Source organism: Fistularia commersonii, chromosome 8 (genome assembly GCF_037954325.1).
Source record: "Fistularia commersonii isolate RoL2024-O1a breed Wild chromosome 8, RoL_Fcom_v1.0, whole genome shotgun sequence".
Taxonomy (NCBI): Eukaryota; Metazoa; Chordata; class Actinopteri; order Syngnathiformes; family Fistulariidae; genus Fistularia; species Fistularia commersonii.
Window position 1 is genome coordinate 20,186,975 of NC_141291.1, and position 20,463 is coordinate 20,207,437.

Genomic DNA, 20,463 nt, shown 5'->3' on the forward strand with positions numbered 1-20,463 from the left:
GTAAATTGCAGCATACTTTGCATCCTCATCTTGAGTCTGTTGGTGTGTTAGACATCTGCCAAAGCATCCAGGATCAAGGGATGACTATTACAGTAGGAGAAATTTCTGTCATCAACTGCTGAATTAGAGGCTCCTTACCCCTGTCTACGAATCTGTTTAAAGGAACAAAGGTGAGATAAGGGTCTCAAACGGACTCATGAGTAGCAGTGATCTTTTTCCTGTTGCTATTTGTCATACAGCTACATTCATCCCAGTTGTCATTAGTCTGGATTTTCATTTCAGGAACTACACAGGTGCCTGTTACAAGACCTGAGTCTTCAAGCCTCTCATATGTAAATCAATTTTTAACAAGCCCTCAGCTAATAATACAGCCATTTGAAAAGTGAAGAAAATGCAGCCAGGGAACAAAAGAGACTGGAAAAACCAACATCAGTTTTTTTCTCGATGTGTGTGCTTGTAAATAATAAATGACATGACTAACTACAGGAACCAAACACTGACATTTCAGCGGAGGAACATGGAGATTAACTCCAGCAAATCTTATTATCTCACATATGTCGTCTGTGAAACAGTTGTGGAATATGGATATTTTCAATGTGCTGTGACCCATATTACTTATGTATTTATTTATTCCTTGTTACAAAAACAACAACCAGAGAACTAGTGCTAACAAGCTCATGTCTTCATGATGTGCATGACTAGCCTTGCAGGGTTTCATGAGTACACTTTATCCAACCTGTGACCTTTTCTCTGTATGCATAAACACCTGGCCCTCAATAAACAACCTGATGTAAATTCTATCCCATATTTTTTCTCATGCCTATTGATTTCTTCTATTGTATAAATGAAATGTAGTCACCAATTATACACTTTCAACAGTTGACTAGTTACTGTGCCCAAGGATTCTACCCACTACAAATTTATAATATAGCATGCTTATGATAATTTTTCCTTTGTTTTGGTCTCCTCAGTTGGTTTCTAGTTCTTCTCCATTTGTGCATATATCACCTAACCACTCTTAACATTTGTCCACGAATGTTCTCAGCTCTGTGGTTGAGGAGAGGAGAAGAACAAAGAGGAGAAGCCCCTAGACAGTAATTGAGATATTGCATAGTCCTCTTCTGAACTTCCATGACAAATTTGCTTTAACTAAATCTGTCCCTGATGCAAATTGTTTGCATGACAGAACTTTATTTGTGGTACATTGAAAAAGTGATGTGCTACTATGTTTTTTTCTTCTTTTGATATACACACCGCCACACTGTAAAGCAGATCTTTCATTCATAGATTGCTGGGGATGTTTTGGAGAGGGAAATAGGGACGATTGTGTATTGACTGTATTGACACGTCATAGCTTATTCATGGCCTCAGTTGAACAAGTTCCCAGTTACTATGTAGTTCATCTGGCCTTTTGTCAAGAAATGTCTAAGCTTTTTCTGAGTCATAAAGGTGTTCGCTTTGACCAGGCTAAACAACCAAGGTACTTTCATCCACCTTACATCCACAGCTATCTCTTCTACACCAAACTCAAAACCTGTCTTTGGACGACTAGGATCAGTGGAATGTTCACCATTATATTTTGGTATATTTTAGAAAAACAAATTGAGGTTTTTGTGCTTTTTTTACTCATTTAATGTGTAGTGTGTGCCCTCGGCTTTCTCGCTAAAAACTCTTGGGACCCAAATGTGATTTTAGTGATTTTTAGAGAGCAGTCACTGGACTATTTCTGCTTGACTATTTCTTTCTGCTACTGCAGTACATATGGGTGCAATACACTTCCGTGTACATATCTCTCCTGTGTATATCTCTATTTTTGTAGTGTATATATTTTAGACATATGTTTTGATCTTTTGATAATGAAATATTGCACCATCCTATGGAGCGTAAATGCAATATAATTCCATTCAAAATGTAGATCTCTAAATGATAATAAAGTTAGACTATTCCATTCATGAGTTCTAAATATAGTCAACCCTGTGTTTTTTCGACACCAATATAGTGAAACTTTGTACAATGGCCTTGATATTCACATCGAAATTATTTCTCATGGTCAACGAGTGTTATATGTATATACATAACACACACACATCCCTTTGAGTTAATGATTTATTTGTGGCTGACATTATCATTACACAACGAGATTGAAATATAAAGGTGATATTGATCTCTTTAAGGAGGACTGTTCCATTACCCTACAACCTAAAAGCAATACCTATCTCACATTCTACCCAGTCGCTTGATTTCATACAGCCTCAAAAAAGCTTAATTATTGCTCTTTGCACTCCTATCCACAGAAGCTAGAATCAAATGGTGTATAACTAATAATTCCAATCAATATAACATAAAATTATAACAATATGATCAATATCACAATTGATTTAATCAGATGCTATAAAGAGCTGATTAGTCATGTCCGATCAAGTGCCGTGCTATAGCAGCAATAATTGGACATCCTCCATCAGGATCTATTTATTGGGTTTTTAACGATGCTTCATTGAAAGTCCCTTCCATCAGAAAGATAAGCTCAGTATAATAGGCAGCCATTAAAAGAGATCCACCTACAATCCTCAGTCTCCAAATACACAATTACTTGGACTTCACATTTTATCTAGCAACATAAAGTAACAGTTTTGCGTGTCTGTTTTAAAGATGTTTGTGTTGTTTCTGATCAAGGGTCTATTTAGGGTCCATTCCTTCCAAGGGTCCATTCCCTAGGACCAATCTCTTGCAAGCGCAAATTCCTAGCCTTTGGTCACTTTCATCTCTGTGGTATGCATAAATACATGGCAATTACCATGCCCATTGCCATAATTATCTGTTTTGCCATGTGCTGCCTCTGTGGCTTGTGATAAACAGAGAGGCTGATTAAGCTGAGGGAAGGCAATTGATTCCTATTGACAAGTACCCTTGTAGCTCTTATTATTATATGGATGTAAATGAGGGTTTTCCACTGTGTTTAACAGCTGTGCACTGAAAAGGGGCTAGCATTATCCTGTCTGGAAGGCACATATATCCATCACAGTTGATGGGACCTTCAGCGATTGTGATGTTTTGAAGTAATGGCTGAGATGAAGACTGGTAGTGTTTTCAGAGAGAAACACAACTGGCAGATCAAGGTGTCCAAGGTCAAGTGACACTCTTAGAAAGTAACTGTAACAACAGGCTAACGTATTCTCAGTGTAATACGTTCTGAAAAATGACTGCCCTACATTATTTGGATTGAAACAACTTATTCCCGTTTTTTCTCACTTCTAGCGGTCAGATGGCCCCCACCAATCATGACCGGATACAGAAACTGAGGCATGAGTTTCAGCAGGCAAGGCAGGAGGAAGATCTTGAGGATCGTGTGCCATCTTACAGCCTTAATAGGTCCTGGGTAAGTGTCATATATTTTACATGCCACTGACTGACAGAAAATATCTTCATTTAGCAAATGAAGATTGCTCAATGGTCATAAAAATGAATAAAAGTAAATGTAATAAAACCAAACGAAATGAAATAAGCAAACTGAAGATCAAGCTTGCAATTTACAACTGAGGTTTTTGAATGCTACTTGAAAAGTTACTGTTGGATAAGTGAAATTCTTAAATTCACTCTCATCTACTCTTAGATTGCTGCGTGCGTATTGCTGGGAGGGATGGTCTAATGGCTCAGAATAGACCAATAACTTTCAGATTGTCTGACATGGCTGTATAGGAAGTGTCTTGTTGTTGCACCAGGTTTACTTTTTTCAAATCAAAAGAACTGCACATATAAATGTCAGACCATGAAGACTTAAAGGTCTGATGTGGCAGGGTCCTTTTTTGTTACTTTCTGAATAAATTATGGATACTCCCACGTTTCACAGACACACAGAAATCCACACCTTTAATACAGTCTTCAGAAAATGCGCTGTTTTTCCAAATTCCTCCCATTTTTTCTGTTGATCTGTTTTTTCATCATTGAGCAGACAGTGTCTCTTTCAGTGTCTGAGACTATTAGCTTGTAATCATTGACATAGCAATTCTCTGCTACTGCACTGTACTGGCAATAAAGCACATGGCCAGTCTTGAATTTCTTATAATGCTGCTTAATTCACCAAACATTGTTAAAAACATACAAACACATTTATGGAAAGCCATTACCATAGTAAATCTCTATTATCAAAAAAGGCCCTTTTCAACAGCTGGTTGTTTTTTTAACAATTGGCCAATATGCAAAACTGTGGAATTATTGGCCCGTGTGGAATTATGGGCACGGAGCAGTGTCTCCATGTGCTGGTCCCGAGCCCGGATAAATGCAGAGGGTTGCGTCAGGAAGGGCATCCGGCACAAAACTTTTGCCAAAAGCAAACATCCGAGTCAACCATAACCATATCATACTGGATCGGTCGTGGACCGGGTTAACAACGACCGCCATTGGTACTGATGACCCACAGGGTACTAGTGGAAATAGGGCTACTGTAGGTGGAAGAACAAGAACAAGAAGAAGAGGAGGGCGTGTCCGGAAGCAGAGAGAGAGGAGGAAAGGAAAGAGCCAGGGACTGAGAGTAGGAACTTTGAATATTGGGACAATGACAGGAAAAGGTTGAGAGTTGGTTGACATGATGCAGAGAAGGAAGGTGGATATACTGTGTGTCCAGGAGACTAGGTGGAAAGGTTGTAAGGCGAGAAGCTTAGGAGCAGGCTTTAAGTTGTACTATTGTGGTACTGACAAGAAGAGAAATGGAGTAGGAGCTATCTTGAAGGAGGAGTTTGTTAGGAACATCTGAGAGGTGAAAAGAATGTCATGAGTCTGAAACAGGAAATTGAAGGTGTGATGCTCAATGTTGTTAGTGGCTATGCCCCGCAGGTGGGATGTGAATCTGAAGAGAAGGAGAAGTTCTGGAATGAGTTAGATGACATAATGCAGAATATTCCGAGAAATGAGAGTGGTAATTGGTGCAGACTTCAAAAGACATGTAGGTGAAGGCAATAGAGGGGATGAAGTGATGGCCCGGTTTGGTATACAGGATAGGAATGCAGAGGGACAGATGGTGGTAGATTTTGCCAAAAGGATGGAAATGGCTGTAGTGAACCCCTTCTTCCAGAAAAAACAGGAACATAGGGTTACTTATAAGAGCGGAGGTAGGAGCACGCAGGTAGACTACATCTTGTATAGACAAGGTAACCTGAAAGAGATCAGTGACTGCAAAGTAGTTGTAGGTGAGAGAGTAGCCAGACAGCATAGGATGGCGGTTTGTAGGATGACTCTGGTGACAAGGAAGATGAAGAGGACAAAGGCAAATCAGAGGACAAATTGGTGGAAGCTGAGGAGTTGAGAAAGGGTCTGGGTGGTCAGGATGAGCCTCCAGATGATTGGACAACAACAGCTAGTGTTATCAGGGAGACAGGTAGAAGAATACTTAGTTTGTCATCTGAAAGGACAGTAAATAAGGAGACTTGGTGGTGGAATGAGGAAGTGGAGGCGTATATACAGAGAAAGCGGTTAACAAAGAAGAAGTGGGATACTGAGAGGACTGAAGAAAACAGACAGGAGTACAGGGAGATACAACATAAGGTAAAGATAGAGGTAGCAAAGGCAAAACAAAGGGGGTACGATGACATGTGCTCGGTTGGATAGTAAGGAGGGTGAGAATGATCTATACAGGTTGGCGAAACAGAGAGATAATGATGGAGAGGATGTACAACAGGTCCGGGTGATTCAGGATAGAGAGGGAAATTTATTGACAGATGCTAGAAAAGTGATGGGAAGATGGAAAAAGTACTTTGAGGAGCTGATGTATGGGGAAAATGAAAGAGAGGCAAGGGTAGAAGAGGGGACTACTGTAGACCACAAAGTAGCACTAATGAGTAAAAGTGAAGTGAGGAAGGCATTGAAGAGGATGAAGAGTGGAAAAGCAGTTAGTCCAGATGATATCCCTGTGGAGGTGTGGAAGTGTCTAGGAGAGGCAGTGGTAGAGTTTCAACAGGATCTTAGAGAGTGAGAAGATGCCTGAAGAACGGAGACGAAGTGTGATGGTGCCTATTTTTAAGAATAAAGGGGATGTGCAGAATTCCGGCAACTATAGAGGGATAAAGTTGATGAGCCATACAATTAAGTTATGGGAAAGAGTTGTGGAAACTAGACTGAGAGCAGAAGTCAGCATTTGTGAACAGCAGTATGGCCTCATGCCTAGAAAGTGTATTACAGATGCAGTGTTTGCATTGAGAATGCTAAGAGAGAAGTACAGAGAAGGCCAGATGGAGCTGCATTGTGTTTTTGTAGACCTAGAAAGGGTGACAGGGTGCCAAGAGAGGAGCTCTGGTATTGTATGAGGAGGTCTGTAGTGTCAGAGAAGTATGTTAAACTAGTGCAGGACATGTATGCTAGCTGTGAGACTGTGGTACGGTGTGCTATAGGGGTAACAGAGAAGTCCAAGGTGGAGGTGGGACTCCATCAGGAATCAGCTCTGAGTCATTTCAAGTCAAAGCTTAGGTCAACTGAGTCAGGTGACTCCAATAGATTGATAAAGTCTTACAATTGTCTTTAATTTTAAAGTTCCTTTTAACTGGTAATCTGCCATGAGGCATAGGTTTACTTTTCATTCAACATTGTCCATGAAAACAACTAGGGTGATAAAAAAAAAACATCCAGAAATTCTGTATTGCTGAAGACCAAGCATTCATTACTGCCTCATTACTGCCGGGTTTTCTTAGCTGTTACCTCTATTAACATTATATTTTAGCTATATTGTCTTTTTGTTTACTCACAAATGGAGCCTTCAGGGGGCACAAACCAGTGCCTCTCTGAGCCCATCCAAAGCCTGAATAAATGTAGAGGGCTGCGTCAGGAAGGGCATCCAGTGTAAAACGTGTTCCAAAACTAAATATGCCAATCGAACTTACAAATTGCACACCGAATCTCATACCAGATTACCCAGCCTGGATTAACAACGACAGCCATTGCTGCAGATAACCTACAGGGTACCAGTGGAAATTGGGCTACTGGGAGGCGATGAAGGAGAGGAATAAGGTGTGTTCAGAAGCAGAGAGAGAAGGGAAAAGGCAAGAGTCTGGGACTGAGAATAGTGACTTTGAAGATAGGAATATGGGGTGATGACAGTAAAAACTCGACAGTTGGTTAACATGACCCAGAGAAGGGAGGTGGATACACTGTGTGTCCAGAAGACTAGGTGGAACAGAAGCAGACATGAAGCTTAGGAGCAGGTTTTAAGTTGGACAATCATGGGACTGATAGGAAGAGAAATTGAATAGCAGTTATCTTGAAGGAGGGGTTTTGTAGGTATATTCTGGAGGTGAAAAGTGAAACTGAAACTGGAAATTGAAGGTAGGGAGGGAGACACTGGTGTTGTTCCGTCTGAAGGACAGCACATGTCCTATGGTGGACTTCTGGACTTCTTGCAGTTTGCCTAAATCAAACAGGTTAGTTGAGTCAACAGGGCTGCACTATATCCTCCAATAACTAGACTCCCCTGGAATTTATGCAAGGATACTGTTTGTAGACTTTACACCAGTGTTTAAAACCATCATCCAAGAGGTCTTCTGCACGAAACTGTCCCAGCCAACTTCTTGACAGATCGGAGGCAGGAAGTGAAAATGGAAAAGTCCACATCAAACACCCATACAATTGGCATTGATGCACCCCAGGAGTTTGTACTCCCCCCACTGCTCTTCATTTGCATTGGCGAAAATCTCCCTTTACACAAACAACTGCACTTCAAGGAACCCATCTGTCGAACTCCTGGAGTTCGCAGATGACACAACAGACATCTATCTTATCAGGTTGCAGTCGTCCAGTCTGTTCTATTCCCTCTCTGTGATCATCTGGCCCACCAAACTGAACAGGAGTGGACTGGAACTGGATAATCAGGACTGCAGAGAGAATCAATGATACTAACCTGTCGGGACCTGTATTCTGCTAGTCGGGAGTACATAGTACATGCATATGCACTGGTCCATAGTCTTACTTTTGTGTTAGAGGGAGAACTTGCCATTGCGACTGAAGGAAGTGTAATTGTGCAGCCACATTGCTATTGAGATGTAAAGAAGCCATTTCAAGAAGAATTTCTGATCTTGCTGAGAGCCCCCTCCATTTTCCAATACACCTGTACCACAATTATAACATATTGTACTAAACCTGCCATGAAAATACATTCATCCAAATGTTCTGTTATCTAATTAAGAAAAGATTGGATCTATGTGGATGTAGCCATCAAGAATATAGTAAGGAACATCAACAACTTCCTTTCGCATCCTTGACTGAGCTTTGACACTTGGTCAAACCATGCTTGTGACACCAACTCAGCTTACATCTGTCCAATTGGCTTGTCATATTTTTGATCAGCTCACTTTTTATTAGTGTGCTTGGAGCTGACGGAGATTATATCTTTATGTCAGCCCCTGTACTGATTAGACAACAATGTCGTGTGTGTGTGTGTGTCTGTATGTGTTGATGTGTGTGTGTGTGTATACATATCAAAGCAAGAATAGTAAAAGTATATAGTAGAAAACAAAAGGTATAAAATGGTTATAATTCTAAGGATAAATGAATGTGGGCAGAAGGACAACTTAGGATAACAAAGTTATTCTACTTAGTACCATAACTTCATCAATGATCAATCCAGTATGAAGTGCAACATTTTACAAATTTAAGAAACAAAAAAAGGGAACAGTAGCACTTGCAAACACATTGATCAGTTGGTTAGGGGGAGAGGATTGAGAAAGGGGAAGATCTCACAGATGGAGAATGGAGTTCCTCAGATCCACAGATGGAGAATTTGATGACACATTCAATTACATACTACAGCTATAACAATCAACTGCTCTGTGCAACATTTGAAAACAGACTGAAATCAAAAGGGAACCCGATCCAACCGATTCATAGTACGATGTATCAGGCATTCCTCAACGATTCCCAAATCATTCACCATGGTATTCCCAAATATATTTTTAGCAGTAATTTAGGTGCTGCAACACACAGGAACAGCTATTTTTCCTCAAGCCATCACTCTGCTAAATGCAGACCACCACAGCACTTTAAATTCCTTGTCATGCTCTAAAATTAACATCTGTACCTGCCCACCACTTTATCATCTCTATCTATACACTTAATTCACCTTGCTCTACATCATTGTCCATATTGCTCATGTGAACGACAACATTGTTCACTTAAACATACTTGCACTCTGCACTATGTACTTGTGTAGTCGTTGATGTTCTTCCCAAATCTTTGTCCCTAATCTCCATACCAGTGGGAGGTGCAACTGTCAACCAGAGCCAAATTCTTTGTATGTGTGAACATACTTAGCCAATGTAGCCGATTCTGATTCATTCTTCATTGAAAGAGCAGCCACCATTCAAGTGCTTTCATGTACAGTTTTTTTGGTGAACAGTAAAAGGATATCAGTCTTGGTCTATTCACGTCTGAGCTCCAAACACTAACAGCACCATTGCAAGAGGGTTTCTAGTTTTGTTTACATGTCACTTGGGACAACTTTATTGATTGAGCGTCAACACTATTTTCTCTGCCAAATCATATTTGGATGATGAAAATTAATCCTTTCGCCACTCTCTTCTGGCTCTCAAGGAAGGCTCTCTCTACCTCCCTGCACTTATCTGCCCTGCTTGCTGCTCTTTGTCTTGTGCTGTCTCTGTCTGAACTATCAGAGCCTCTCTTCGCATTTCGTCCAGAACCCAAAATGGAGTTGATCAACTGGTCTGTCAATGCAGAAGACAGAGTAAAAGTGAGCCCTCATGCCCCAACGGAACATTTATAGCTGGATACTTTGATGTAATGTGAATGTAATTTATCAGAAAATTTTGAGGGAATATGAGGGGCTGTCAACACTCAGACTCGAGTGATAGGCGAGCACTGTCGAAGACAGAATGGACGCCAACTTGGAGAACTTAACAGCTTGGCTCGATGGAAATTGGCCACCTAATTCAGACAATTGGATCCACTGGGAGAACCAGAAAGACTTAAGACAGACGAAAAATTACAATGTTGGCCTGAGCACAAAACAATTGTTATCTTCATTGTCCCCCGACACCTGCCTTTGAAGGGTGGCATCTCTCTCCTGTCCTGGATGTTAGGCAGACAAGATGCCCCCCCCATCCCCTCCCGTCATCCCCCTCCACCTGCGAACTTTGTCTCTGTATCAGAACTCTCCAAGGTCGTCTCCTCAGCAACGCCCATGTCACACAAAGATACACAACACACACATACCCTAAACTCAACGCCTTCTTGGCTCCCACCCCCTCGTTGCAGAGGAGCATACAGAGGCCAGTGCCAGCACCTCTGTTGGAAAGCATTCATGGCCTCCAATGTCTGTGCTGCAACACCTGGCCATCCCCAGGTGTCGCAGCACACACACACACACACACACACACACACGCAAATGTTGAGTATCGTTGTAATGTCCGATTTGTAATGCCTTATTATGTTGCTTATGTGCCCAGGTGTTTTTTTTCCTAATCCCACAACACAGGAGCCTAGTTTGGGAGTGGCTTGTTTTCCTTCTCCTTCCCCCTTTGTCTTCCCTCTTTCCTCTCTTTTCTTACACAACAGGCCGCCCTCCTTGGCAGACATGTTTTTCACTTTGCTGTTGCATGCAGGCCAAATGCACTTTGGACAATAAAGTAAGAATTTCATTGTATGGGGAAATACGTTTCCATGCTGTATATTGGCAATAAATGCTTGAATCTTGAATACTTTCACAAAAAAAAAAGAAATAAAGCTGATAAACCCTAAAAACATAGCAGTTAATTATCTCAAAATTACTTCAACTACAACTGTCTAGAAAGCCTAAACCAAACCTTTAATAAAGTTACAGGGAAATTCTCGAAAAAAGGAAAAAGTTATCAGAAATAAAATAGATAAATACAAGGAAAAGTATCAACTAAATAAAAAAGCAGTTGAAGGTTCGTCACAATGAGGAGCACTGTCAATTAAAAACAAATTCAACAACACTGACTTCGACATAGAGATACGAACAAGACAAACCACCACAGGAAAAAAACACAGAACATATATACATTCACACCCAAATGGGAACAAGTGGACACAATCAAGACCAAACTGGGGTGGAGCAGCAGGTGTGGACGATTCACGACTTCCTGGTGTTAACTCTAGCTTCTTAAAGTGTGACACAGTCTAAGTTTTACTGTGACTTATATAATCTTTTTGTGGATGTAATTGAATGGCACAAATAGAGGCTGTTATTGAATTGTTGATTAAATTGTTGTTGATTGATTGTTGTTAAATTATCCTTGGACTCAGGTATATCTTCTGTTCATTCTGCTCCTTCCTGTTGATATAGTGGCCAGGATTTGAGGAGCTTGATATCTCCCAGGCCAATACTCACAATTACATCTTTCATGGTTTCTCTTACACCACCCCTAAATTTCCAATTGGTTGTCATAAAGTGTTGTTCATACGAAGGAGTTGGCTCTATCTTTCACACTCCCTTGCTGTACCAATAAAGTAAATTTAGTCTGGATGTTTGGAATTTCAGTAATCATGACCACAAAGAGAATGTGTTAAATTGAATCAAACACATTGAAAGTGGATTTTAACCTCCTTCGACCTGGTTCCATATAAGTGAAAATCACATTTTAGGTTGACTTAATTGTGCTCTTTGGATATTCAGAACGAGTGTCCCCGAATGTCAGTATAATTTCTCTCAAAAAAGTTTTTAATCTATCAAGTCACAATAATCCCAAATAGCTGCTTATTAAATTTGTGTACCAAACAAGAGCGTGAGTCTTAGACTGAAGAATTACTAAGAAGTAATTTTCCTTTCATATAAACTTATCTGCCACTGCCAAGATCTAAGAGTGTTTATTAGCTACACCTTATATGACCCTTTGATACTAGACAATCTGAGATGCAGCCACAACCCACAACTTTTAAACTTAACATAGCTGGACTGTAATAAGAAACTTATTTTACGGCTCATTTCAAACACTTGAAATAGTAGATTTTCTGTAGAGGAGCAACAGATCTGTAACTGAGCTAAAATGATGTTCATGTTAAATTATGAGAGATTCAGCAAGTATGTAGCCTATTTCCTTCTGTCTCAGATTTGGAATCTTAAGAACATAGTGAGATGTTTATCCAGTTGTGAGTAGGCATTGCAAACATTGCTATTTAGCAATAGGTTCTGCCACTCATTTTAGGTATTGATGAAATGCCAACATCTAAACAAGTCTTTTGGAAGAAATTGTCATTGAAATCATTCTCACAACCCCATTTTCCCTCAGAAATAGATATATCTAAGGCTCAAGGTCCATGATGACCCATTTTTCTTGGGAAAACAGACCATGTGTACCCTGTTCTTTAGGCTACTGATGATGTTCCTAAATAGTGGTCCCAACAGTAATGTTGTCTAATTGCTTCAACCAATTTTGATATCTGAAGCGGCTATGATAGACTCTCCTTGAGAAGTATTGTACCACTTCCAATGTCTTTCTCTTTTTATTTAAATTTTGTGACTCTGCCCTGTCCCATCTGCTTCGCAGTCCCTGAACCTTTGATTGCTGCAAATAATTTTCATAATTATGTCCCCCCAGCTTGCTCCTTATGAGTGCTATGCTTAAACAGGTGGGGATTTTTTGTCCACCCTGCACTATGTGTGATTCCACAAAGAAATGTTGGAGATAAACATATGCCACATAATTTTTCACTATTGAATAAAAAACAGAAAAGATTGACATGTCTTTGATTCAATTTGATCAAATGTCATGTTTCATATGGATTTTCACTCCAGGTCCAACTTGGGATAATCTCATTCACCCTTCCTGCCTAACGCAATCACACTGACTGATTGTCTTTGTTCGGTATTTCTCATGCAATTCTCTTTGTAGGACATAACCCACCTCAACTGTTTAGTTTTGAACCACAGTGTCAAGCAGTTCTGGGTACCTCATCATTTCCTTTCAAATCACATTAAAAGACTTCAGTTGTGTGACTAATTCTTTTCGCACTACTGCACTTTGGCATCAGTGAATTACTTTTCCTTCTGCAATACGCTTGATATGCTATTTGTTTATGTAGTCTGAACTGGGAAAATGTTTTGTTGCATTGAAACTTAAAACATTTTGAATAATGTTTTTCTTTTCAGCCTTTGGGAGTACTGGCCATTGCAGTCGACTAAAATGTAGTTGTGTTCCAGCTTTGGTAGTTTGCTGAGAGTCCCTCCATTTGCCAATACACCTGAATCGTGACACCATTTTGTACTGCATTCCCCATAAAAATACAGTCATCTAAACATAATTAATTAAAGAATGGGTTTAATTTGATTAAGCTGACAGGAATATAATAAAAAAACATCAACTGCCTTTCTCTTCCTGTTTGTGACACCAACTCAGGCTACCTCTGTCCAATTGGCTCATCATGTTTTTTATAACCTCACCTGTTGCGAAGGGAGATTATCTCTCTGTTTAGCCACCTGCAACAATCAGACAACAAATACAAATATTCACTGGTATATAATCTTACTGTTGTGTCAATTTCCACTCAGGTTTGTTATTATTGGTCCATATGTTTGTATATATAGAAATCTATATCTATCTATCTTATCTATTGCTCTCTCTCACTATCTCTATATATATGTGTATATATAGATAGAGAGATATCAGTGGTTGGCCATGCATTTCACACGTGCATTTCAGAAGTGCTCCATTTATCAATTCACCCCTCAATAACTGTTTAATGGCTATAAAAAAAACATCTTATTATGCAGAAATGCAGTTTAAAGAGTCATTACATAGCAGAGATAACTCATCTAGCGTCAATAAATGCTGTTGCTGAAGAAACAAACCAAGAGTGCACAAGTCTCCTTCTACTGCAGCTACAACTATGACACTCATAAACAAACAACAATATTACCCTCATAAAATTATTTAGAAAAATAGAAACATTTTACTCACCAAAAAAATTGATTATTTATTCACAAAATACATCTATCTTTCTTTCCTCGAAAATAATTCAGTTACTCTGTGTATAGACGATCCGTGCACTTCACCTCCATCAAGAAGTCCATTTCTATGACCATCAGACATGAACGCTGCTCTGTCAAAACACTTTGCCACAACGTTACCCAGACATTAATTTTCAACCATAAATTGGCTAATAAGACCTGTAATGTCATTGGCCCGTTTCCCACTGGCAACATCTTCGAATCTGATAAACTGCTCCTTTACACCTGTGTCCGTTACATAATGCAGGACCAGAGTTAGCTGCACTGTGTTACTTGCTGTGCTGCACACTTGCTCACTAAGCTTTAGATCCACTCTGGTTTCTTTAAAGGTTTTGGACAGCACCAATGCTTTTAAGTGTCCGGCAGTGCTCTGGTGTCTCGTTGCTGCCTTGGATAGTCAGATTTACAAGTGTATCATCGGTTGACAAATTAGGTATTATATCATCACAACTATATTTCTGTTTGTGCGGCTCACTACAGATGCAGCCTGCTAGCTCTGGCTTGTACACGCTCTGACTATCCAATCAAAGGTTGTGTGATACGCTGATGTTATCATACCCCTCTAGAAGGCCTTGGTGTCGCATTCCAAAATCTGACTGGTTGAAGCAACAGTTTCATCGACACTTATTTATTTCCTATAGCGTGTGTGAATCTGATTCTGCAGGCCTCCAGGAAGATTTCTTGGACTTTGACCCAAAATAAACCACATTATTGAGCTTATTTGTCTCTATTTTGCCCTGTATTTACTACAGGGAAATTATGAAATTAAAATGAAAAAAAAAAAAGCTGTGATGAAGCTATGATGCTATTGATAAAAGAAAAATGAACCCTTTATCTCATCTTCCATAGAAAACAAAGAGGTACAAATTGGTTACCATTCTAAGGAAAAGTGAATAACGAAGAGGTAGGACATCTTCAATGATCAATAGTGGATGAAGTGCACCATTTAATTGTTTAAGAAACAAGAAAAGAGGGGATGATTAGTACTTTCAGACACATTTATCAGTTGAGTAGGGGGAATGGATTGAGTGAGGGACAGATTTCTGTGTAAGTAATGAATGTGAGCAACATATTTTTTTCAACATAAACATCGTCCAAGAAGATTGTCAACTTCGATCAGCCCAGGCGATAGGGTTCGAAATCAAATTGATTACATCTCGGTTAATGGATGATGGAGAGCCTCATTAGTCAATGTGGGGACACGTTCTATTGCATACTGCAGCAATGATAGTTAACTGCTATGTGCAACAATCTGAAAACAGACTGAAGTCAATATCAAATCGATGTCACAGGGATTCCTCAATGATTCCTCTATCATTCAGTAAATATAACAGATGAGTGCTGGGGGACAAGAGGAGTGTCAAGAGGCTGAATGTGTATGCCATCATGGCAGCACAAAGAATGCTTTGTGTTGTTCGGGAAATAACCAATAAGAGGTCTCCGAGAAATTACACCATACATAAGTGAAAAAGATGGCAACTCCTTGAAAAATAATGCAGACAGTTGAGCAAGATGGGTAGACTGTACTGGTAATTTCTGCAAAACAAGAACTGGGGACGGACCAACCAAAGTGGGAACAACAGAAATGAGGTAGCCTGACTCCTAAAATCAGAGGGCAGATTGGGAAGGGAACAGTTAAAGAATGGGAATACATTGAGTCATGGAGCCCTCCATTGAGATCTGGATGGCAAATGAAGAACCTGTTTAAGAGCTTTTATGCTGTGCATTAAGATATGAAATTGGGAGGAGTGGCCAACCGATTGTTGTTGAACCGTGTTTATTTAACTGCTGAAGCTCCAAGAGAACCTCAAAGAAGGCTCCAACCACCTTATCATAAGTCTAATTTTTCACACCAGCAAGCTTTTATTGAAGCTTATTGTTTAAAAATAGACAAAGAACACTCATTGGTGAGGGACAAGCTAGGTTTGTTAAAGGCAGAAGTACAAGGGGACAAATACTTCACATCAAAGGTCTCATTGAGAAGTTCAAGGAGTACAATATTTCCTTTTACATGTGCTTGATTGATTAGTCAAAAGAATTTCATTGGGTTAGTAATAGTCAACTCTGGAACATCATGATTGAGATGGCTTTTCTTCAACACTCCACTCTAATTGCACAACAGTACTAAGGCCAGCAATTGACCATGAGAACAATGCCTGATGATACAGAATGGTTCAACATTGAGATAGGAGTCAAGCAAGGCTGTATTCTGTAACCATATTTTTATAACATTATGCAGAATAGATTATGAGTGAAGTGAAGAAGGAATTCAAGAGAGGGGTAGAGATTGGAGAAGAGCGAGGGCACAACCTCACATTTACAGACTACACAATTCTAATCTGTAAGAACAAAAAGGAGCTAATGGAGATTTTCTCTAATGATGTCTCCTCTAATGAGGGACAAGAGTGCAGGGCACGATCTTCTTTTGAATGTGAAGAAAACAAAAATCATTGTCTTTGGCACAGACAGGGAGTACACAAATCCCGTCATGATTAACAGTTAGGAGAGCCAGGAAGTAGATGACACAAATGACCTGAAATTAGAAAAAGATCAGAAATAGTGAGGAAAGCAATACAGAAGATAACAAACATTTGGAGAACCAAAAAGGTTCAGCTTGAATCTCAAGTTGACACTACATCATGCAATTGTGTTCCCTATGGCCACATATAGAGGCGAGTACAGGAACATGCATAGGACTCAAGAGCAGAGTGTCAACGTTTTTGAAATGTGGTGTTAATCAGAATCTGGAGTGACTGCAACAGGCTGCACATGCACGGTGGTGCATGTGCAGAAGTACGACTGTCGCTCCAGACTACTGCAAAAACCAATGGACAGAAAGATGTACTAACATATTGGTATTGAGCAAAGCTAGAAGCAGGCCCACACTTCAGAGCTCCATAAAGAAGTAGGTGCTCTGGTTTTTGGGGGGGAAATGGACTTCTATGTGCACTGGAAAAAAAAAACAATCATCACAGACAAGATAGAAGACTGATAGAAGAGAGGCCGCCCACCTGTGCTGTGGCTCTGGGATATCAGAACTTATAGGGGTGAGTCTGACAGAGGTAGTCAGAGTTGCAGAAGGAAGGAAGGAATGGCAAAAGATCTTGGGAACCACAGCACTGCAAACTATGACACCTGACTTGAAGAAGAAGAAGTAAAACTCAGCAGACTGGTCAAATTGTGGAAAAAGAAAAAATCGGTATGTTTTGCTGAGCAGTATTGAATTGTTTTCATTTACTTTATCATCAGAAAGTGAATGAACTTCAGGTTATAATGACAAATAATTTTAAAGTTCACTTTCTTTTAATTGGCACAAAACAAATTCAATCATCAACCCAAAAAGTAGACTAGAATAAGGACTATGGAATAAGTTCAATGTTGCAATTTTAATATCCAGGGTCATAACACCTACAGGTTGCTAGTCAGGTCCTGTGATACTTCAAATGTGTAAACATCCAAATGTTCAGTGCATAATTCAGGTATGCATGCACACAAATAAGAATACAACCAACAATAAAAAAGGCCAACATGTGATTTATATTAACTGTTGCTAAATATTATGACAAAATGGAAATATTTCACACTTGAAAATGGTAGTGGCATGGGTTCATTTTTCACCGGCGTTGCCAGTGAAATAGTGTGATCAAAAAGGCCCAAATTAGGATGTGTTTTCTTCAACAGTACTGGAGGTTCAGTCTGCTTCAGCAGCTGCTGACCCAGTTCTACACTACAATTGTCCAGTCTGTTTTCTGATCCTCTGTGATCATCTGATTTGGTTCAGCCACCAAACAGAACAGGAGTGGACTGGGACGGACATTCCTGACTATGGAGAGAATCATCAATATTAAACCGTCAGGACCTGTATTCTGTTAGTCAGGAAAACATAGTACATGCATATACAGGACTGTCTCAGAGGAATATTGTGATAAAGTTCTTTATCTTCTGTAATGCAATTAAAATAACAAAAATTACTTTTTCATGATATTCTAATATTTTGAGATAGGATTTTTGAGTTTTCTTAAGATGTAAGCCATAATCAGCAATATTAAAATAATAAAAGGCTTGCAATATTTCAGTTGATTTGTAATGAATCCAGAATGTATGACATTTTTGTTTTTGTAATTGCATTACAGAAGATAAAGAACTTTATCGCAATATTCTAATTTTCTAAGTCAGTCTTGTATGTGTTTGCATGTGTGGGTTATTTAATGTTGATGCAGACTTCATTAAGAATGCTCTGTTTTACACTTGGAAATTGATGTTAGATACTATATTTAACCATTACAGTGGTACTTTATGTGTTTACATATTTGATTTGATGGATATTGTAGACGAGTGATGGAATGGAGACACAGAGTGGACGCCATTCAGTAATGGGAGAGGCTTGGGTACATCATCAACCACAAGAGGACAATGACACTTTTCTTCAAGCTCAGAGAGCCTACAGTTCCTTACCACGGTGAGACCTGGTCCTGCATTGTTTTATTCATCTCTCTAACCTGTCATTTATTGCAGTCCTCTTACTTTTTCAGCTCATCATATTTTGACTTTGCATATTTGTATATTTCCTCTTTTCCCCTCACGGTATATTTAGTCTATCTTACTGGGTACCATCAAAGCCATTCACCAGAATTCTGATTAAACATAAACGGGGTATCTGAAATATAAATTGAAAAGAAAAAAATGCAACTAAATGAACGCACAAATAAATAAACAAAGAGTTAGAGTTTAAAAACTCCTTTTATTCAAATGCTGGGTTTCCTTCAAAGGAAACACATGAAAAGACTCAGTTTAGCTGCAGTGGCAGGGATATCAATTAAAATGAGAATATCAATTCGCTGTGATTGTTAACAGAACACAAAAACATAATACATCAAAGTCTGCTTCTAGGGAAGTCTTGATAAATGTTTTTAAAACTAACACTGGATTCCCTTGGTCACAAGCCTTCTTTTTCAAGGACAAATGGCTAATTTAGCAGAGTCAGACAAAAGGTTTTACATAGCTGATACCCTCTTGGTATGCTTTGAATACCTCAGACCAAAAAAAAAAAGATAGAAAGTAAAGGGTAACCCTCAGACAAGAAACAAACCCCTCAACAAACACTTTTAACCAAAGCAACTTACAGTGGAGATGGCCGGGATTGAACGCAGGACCTCAAACATGCGAAGCATGCGCTCTAACACTGAGCAGGTTGTAAACCAGGAGACACTGACACCCCATATTGGAATTGTGCTCTGTATCTGGCTGTGGCTATGGGACCATGCACAATCCTCCACTTGAGCTCACCCACCCATTTTTTTAGTGGTGGCTCATAGCGGGCCCGCCTTTCCCCTTCGGAGAGATGTCTGTTCCAAAGAAGTTGAGCTACTTTAATAAAGTGGCTTGCAAACGTATTCATACCCCTTGAACTTTCCAAATCTTTCATAACAACCACAATTGTAAATATATTTTGTCAGAAATTTTATGTGAAAGACCAACACAAAGAGGCATACAATTGATTCTAAAAAGTGGGGTGTGCTAAAGTATTCAGCCCCCCTGAGTCAATACTTTGTGGAACCCCCTTTTGTTGCAATTACAGCTGCAAATCTTTTGGGGTATTACTCTACCCGCTTTGCGCATTGAGAAACTGAAATTTTTGCCCATTTTTCTTCGCAAAGCAGCTCAAGTGCCGATAGATTAGATTAGGAGAGTGATTGTGAATGACAGTTTTCAGATCTTGACAGATTCTGGTTTGGATTTAGGTCTGGACTTTGACTGGGCCATTCTATCACTTGTATATGTTTTGTTTTAAACCATTCAATTGTAACTCTAGCTTGGGGATGATGTGTTCAAAGTGATGTGTGGTGTTTTTTTGTTTTTTTTTGACACACAAAGCATTTTGCATTTAGCCCCAAAAGCTTGATTTTGTTCTCATCTGACTAGAGGACCTTCTTCCTTCTTCCATGTTTTTGTGTCCCCCACAGGGCTTCAAGCAAATTGCAAACAATACTTCTGATGGTTTTCTTTCAACAATGGGATTCTTCTTGCTAGTCTTCCCTAAAGGCCAGATTTGTGCAGTGTATGACCAATATTTGTCCTTTGGACAGAGTCCTCCACCCGAGCTGTAGATCTCAGTAGTTTGTCCGCAGTCATGATGACCCTCTTGGTGGCATCTCTGCTCAGTGCTCTCAGCCTGTAAGTTTAGGTTGACTGCCGTATGTAAGTAGGTGTGCAGTTGTGCCATGCACTTTTCATTTCCAGATGATGGATTGAACAGTGCTCTCTGAGATGTGCAAAGCTTAGGATATCTTTTTATAGCCTAACCTGCTTTAATATTCTCCACAACTTTATCCCTGAACTTTCCGGTGTGTTCTGGTGGACTTAATGATGCTGTTTAGTTCCTGAAATTCTCTTAAGGAGGAAGGCATGTGTAGAAGCAGAGAGATATCCAAAAGTGTCTGCCTGCTGTAGGATAGTGGGGGCATTTGTGTACTGTAGAAAAAGTTGTCCTTAGAGTGGAGGAG

General features: G+C 39.6%; 1 protein-coding gene across 1 annotated transcript in view; it reads left to right on the forward strand.

The window, feature by feature from the left end:
• The window catches only part of LOC147232216 (partitioning defective 3 homolog), a 330,190-nt gene that overhangs the window by 301,914 nt on the left and 7,813 nt on the right, over positions 1-20,463 (forward strand). The window contains exons 22-23 of the mRNA XM_086151573.1: positions 3,256-3,376; positions 18,292-18,419. Coding sequence (XP_086007699.1) covers positions 3,256-3,376; positions 18,292-18,419 — 249 coding nt within the window. The remainder of the gene's footprint in view (positions 1-3,255; positions 3,377-18,291; positions 18,420-20,463) is intronic.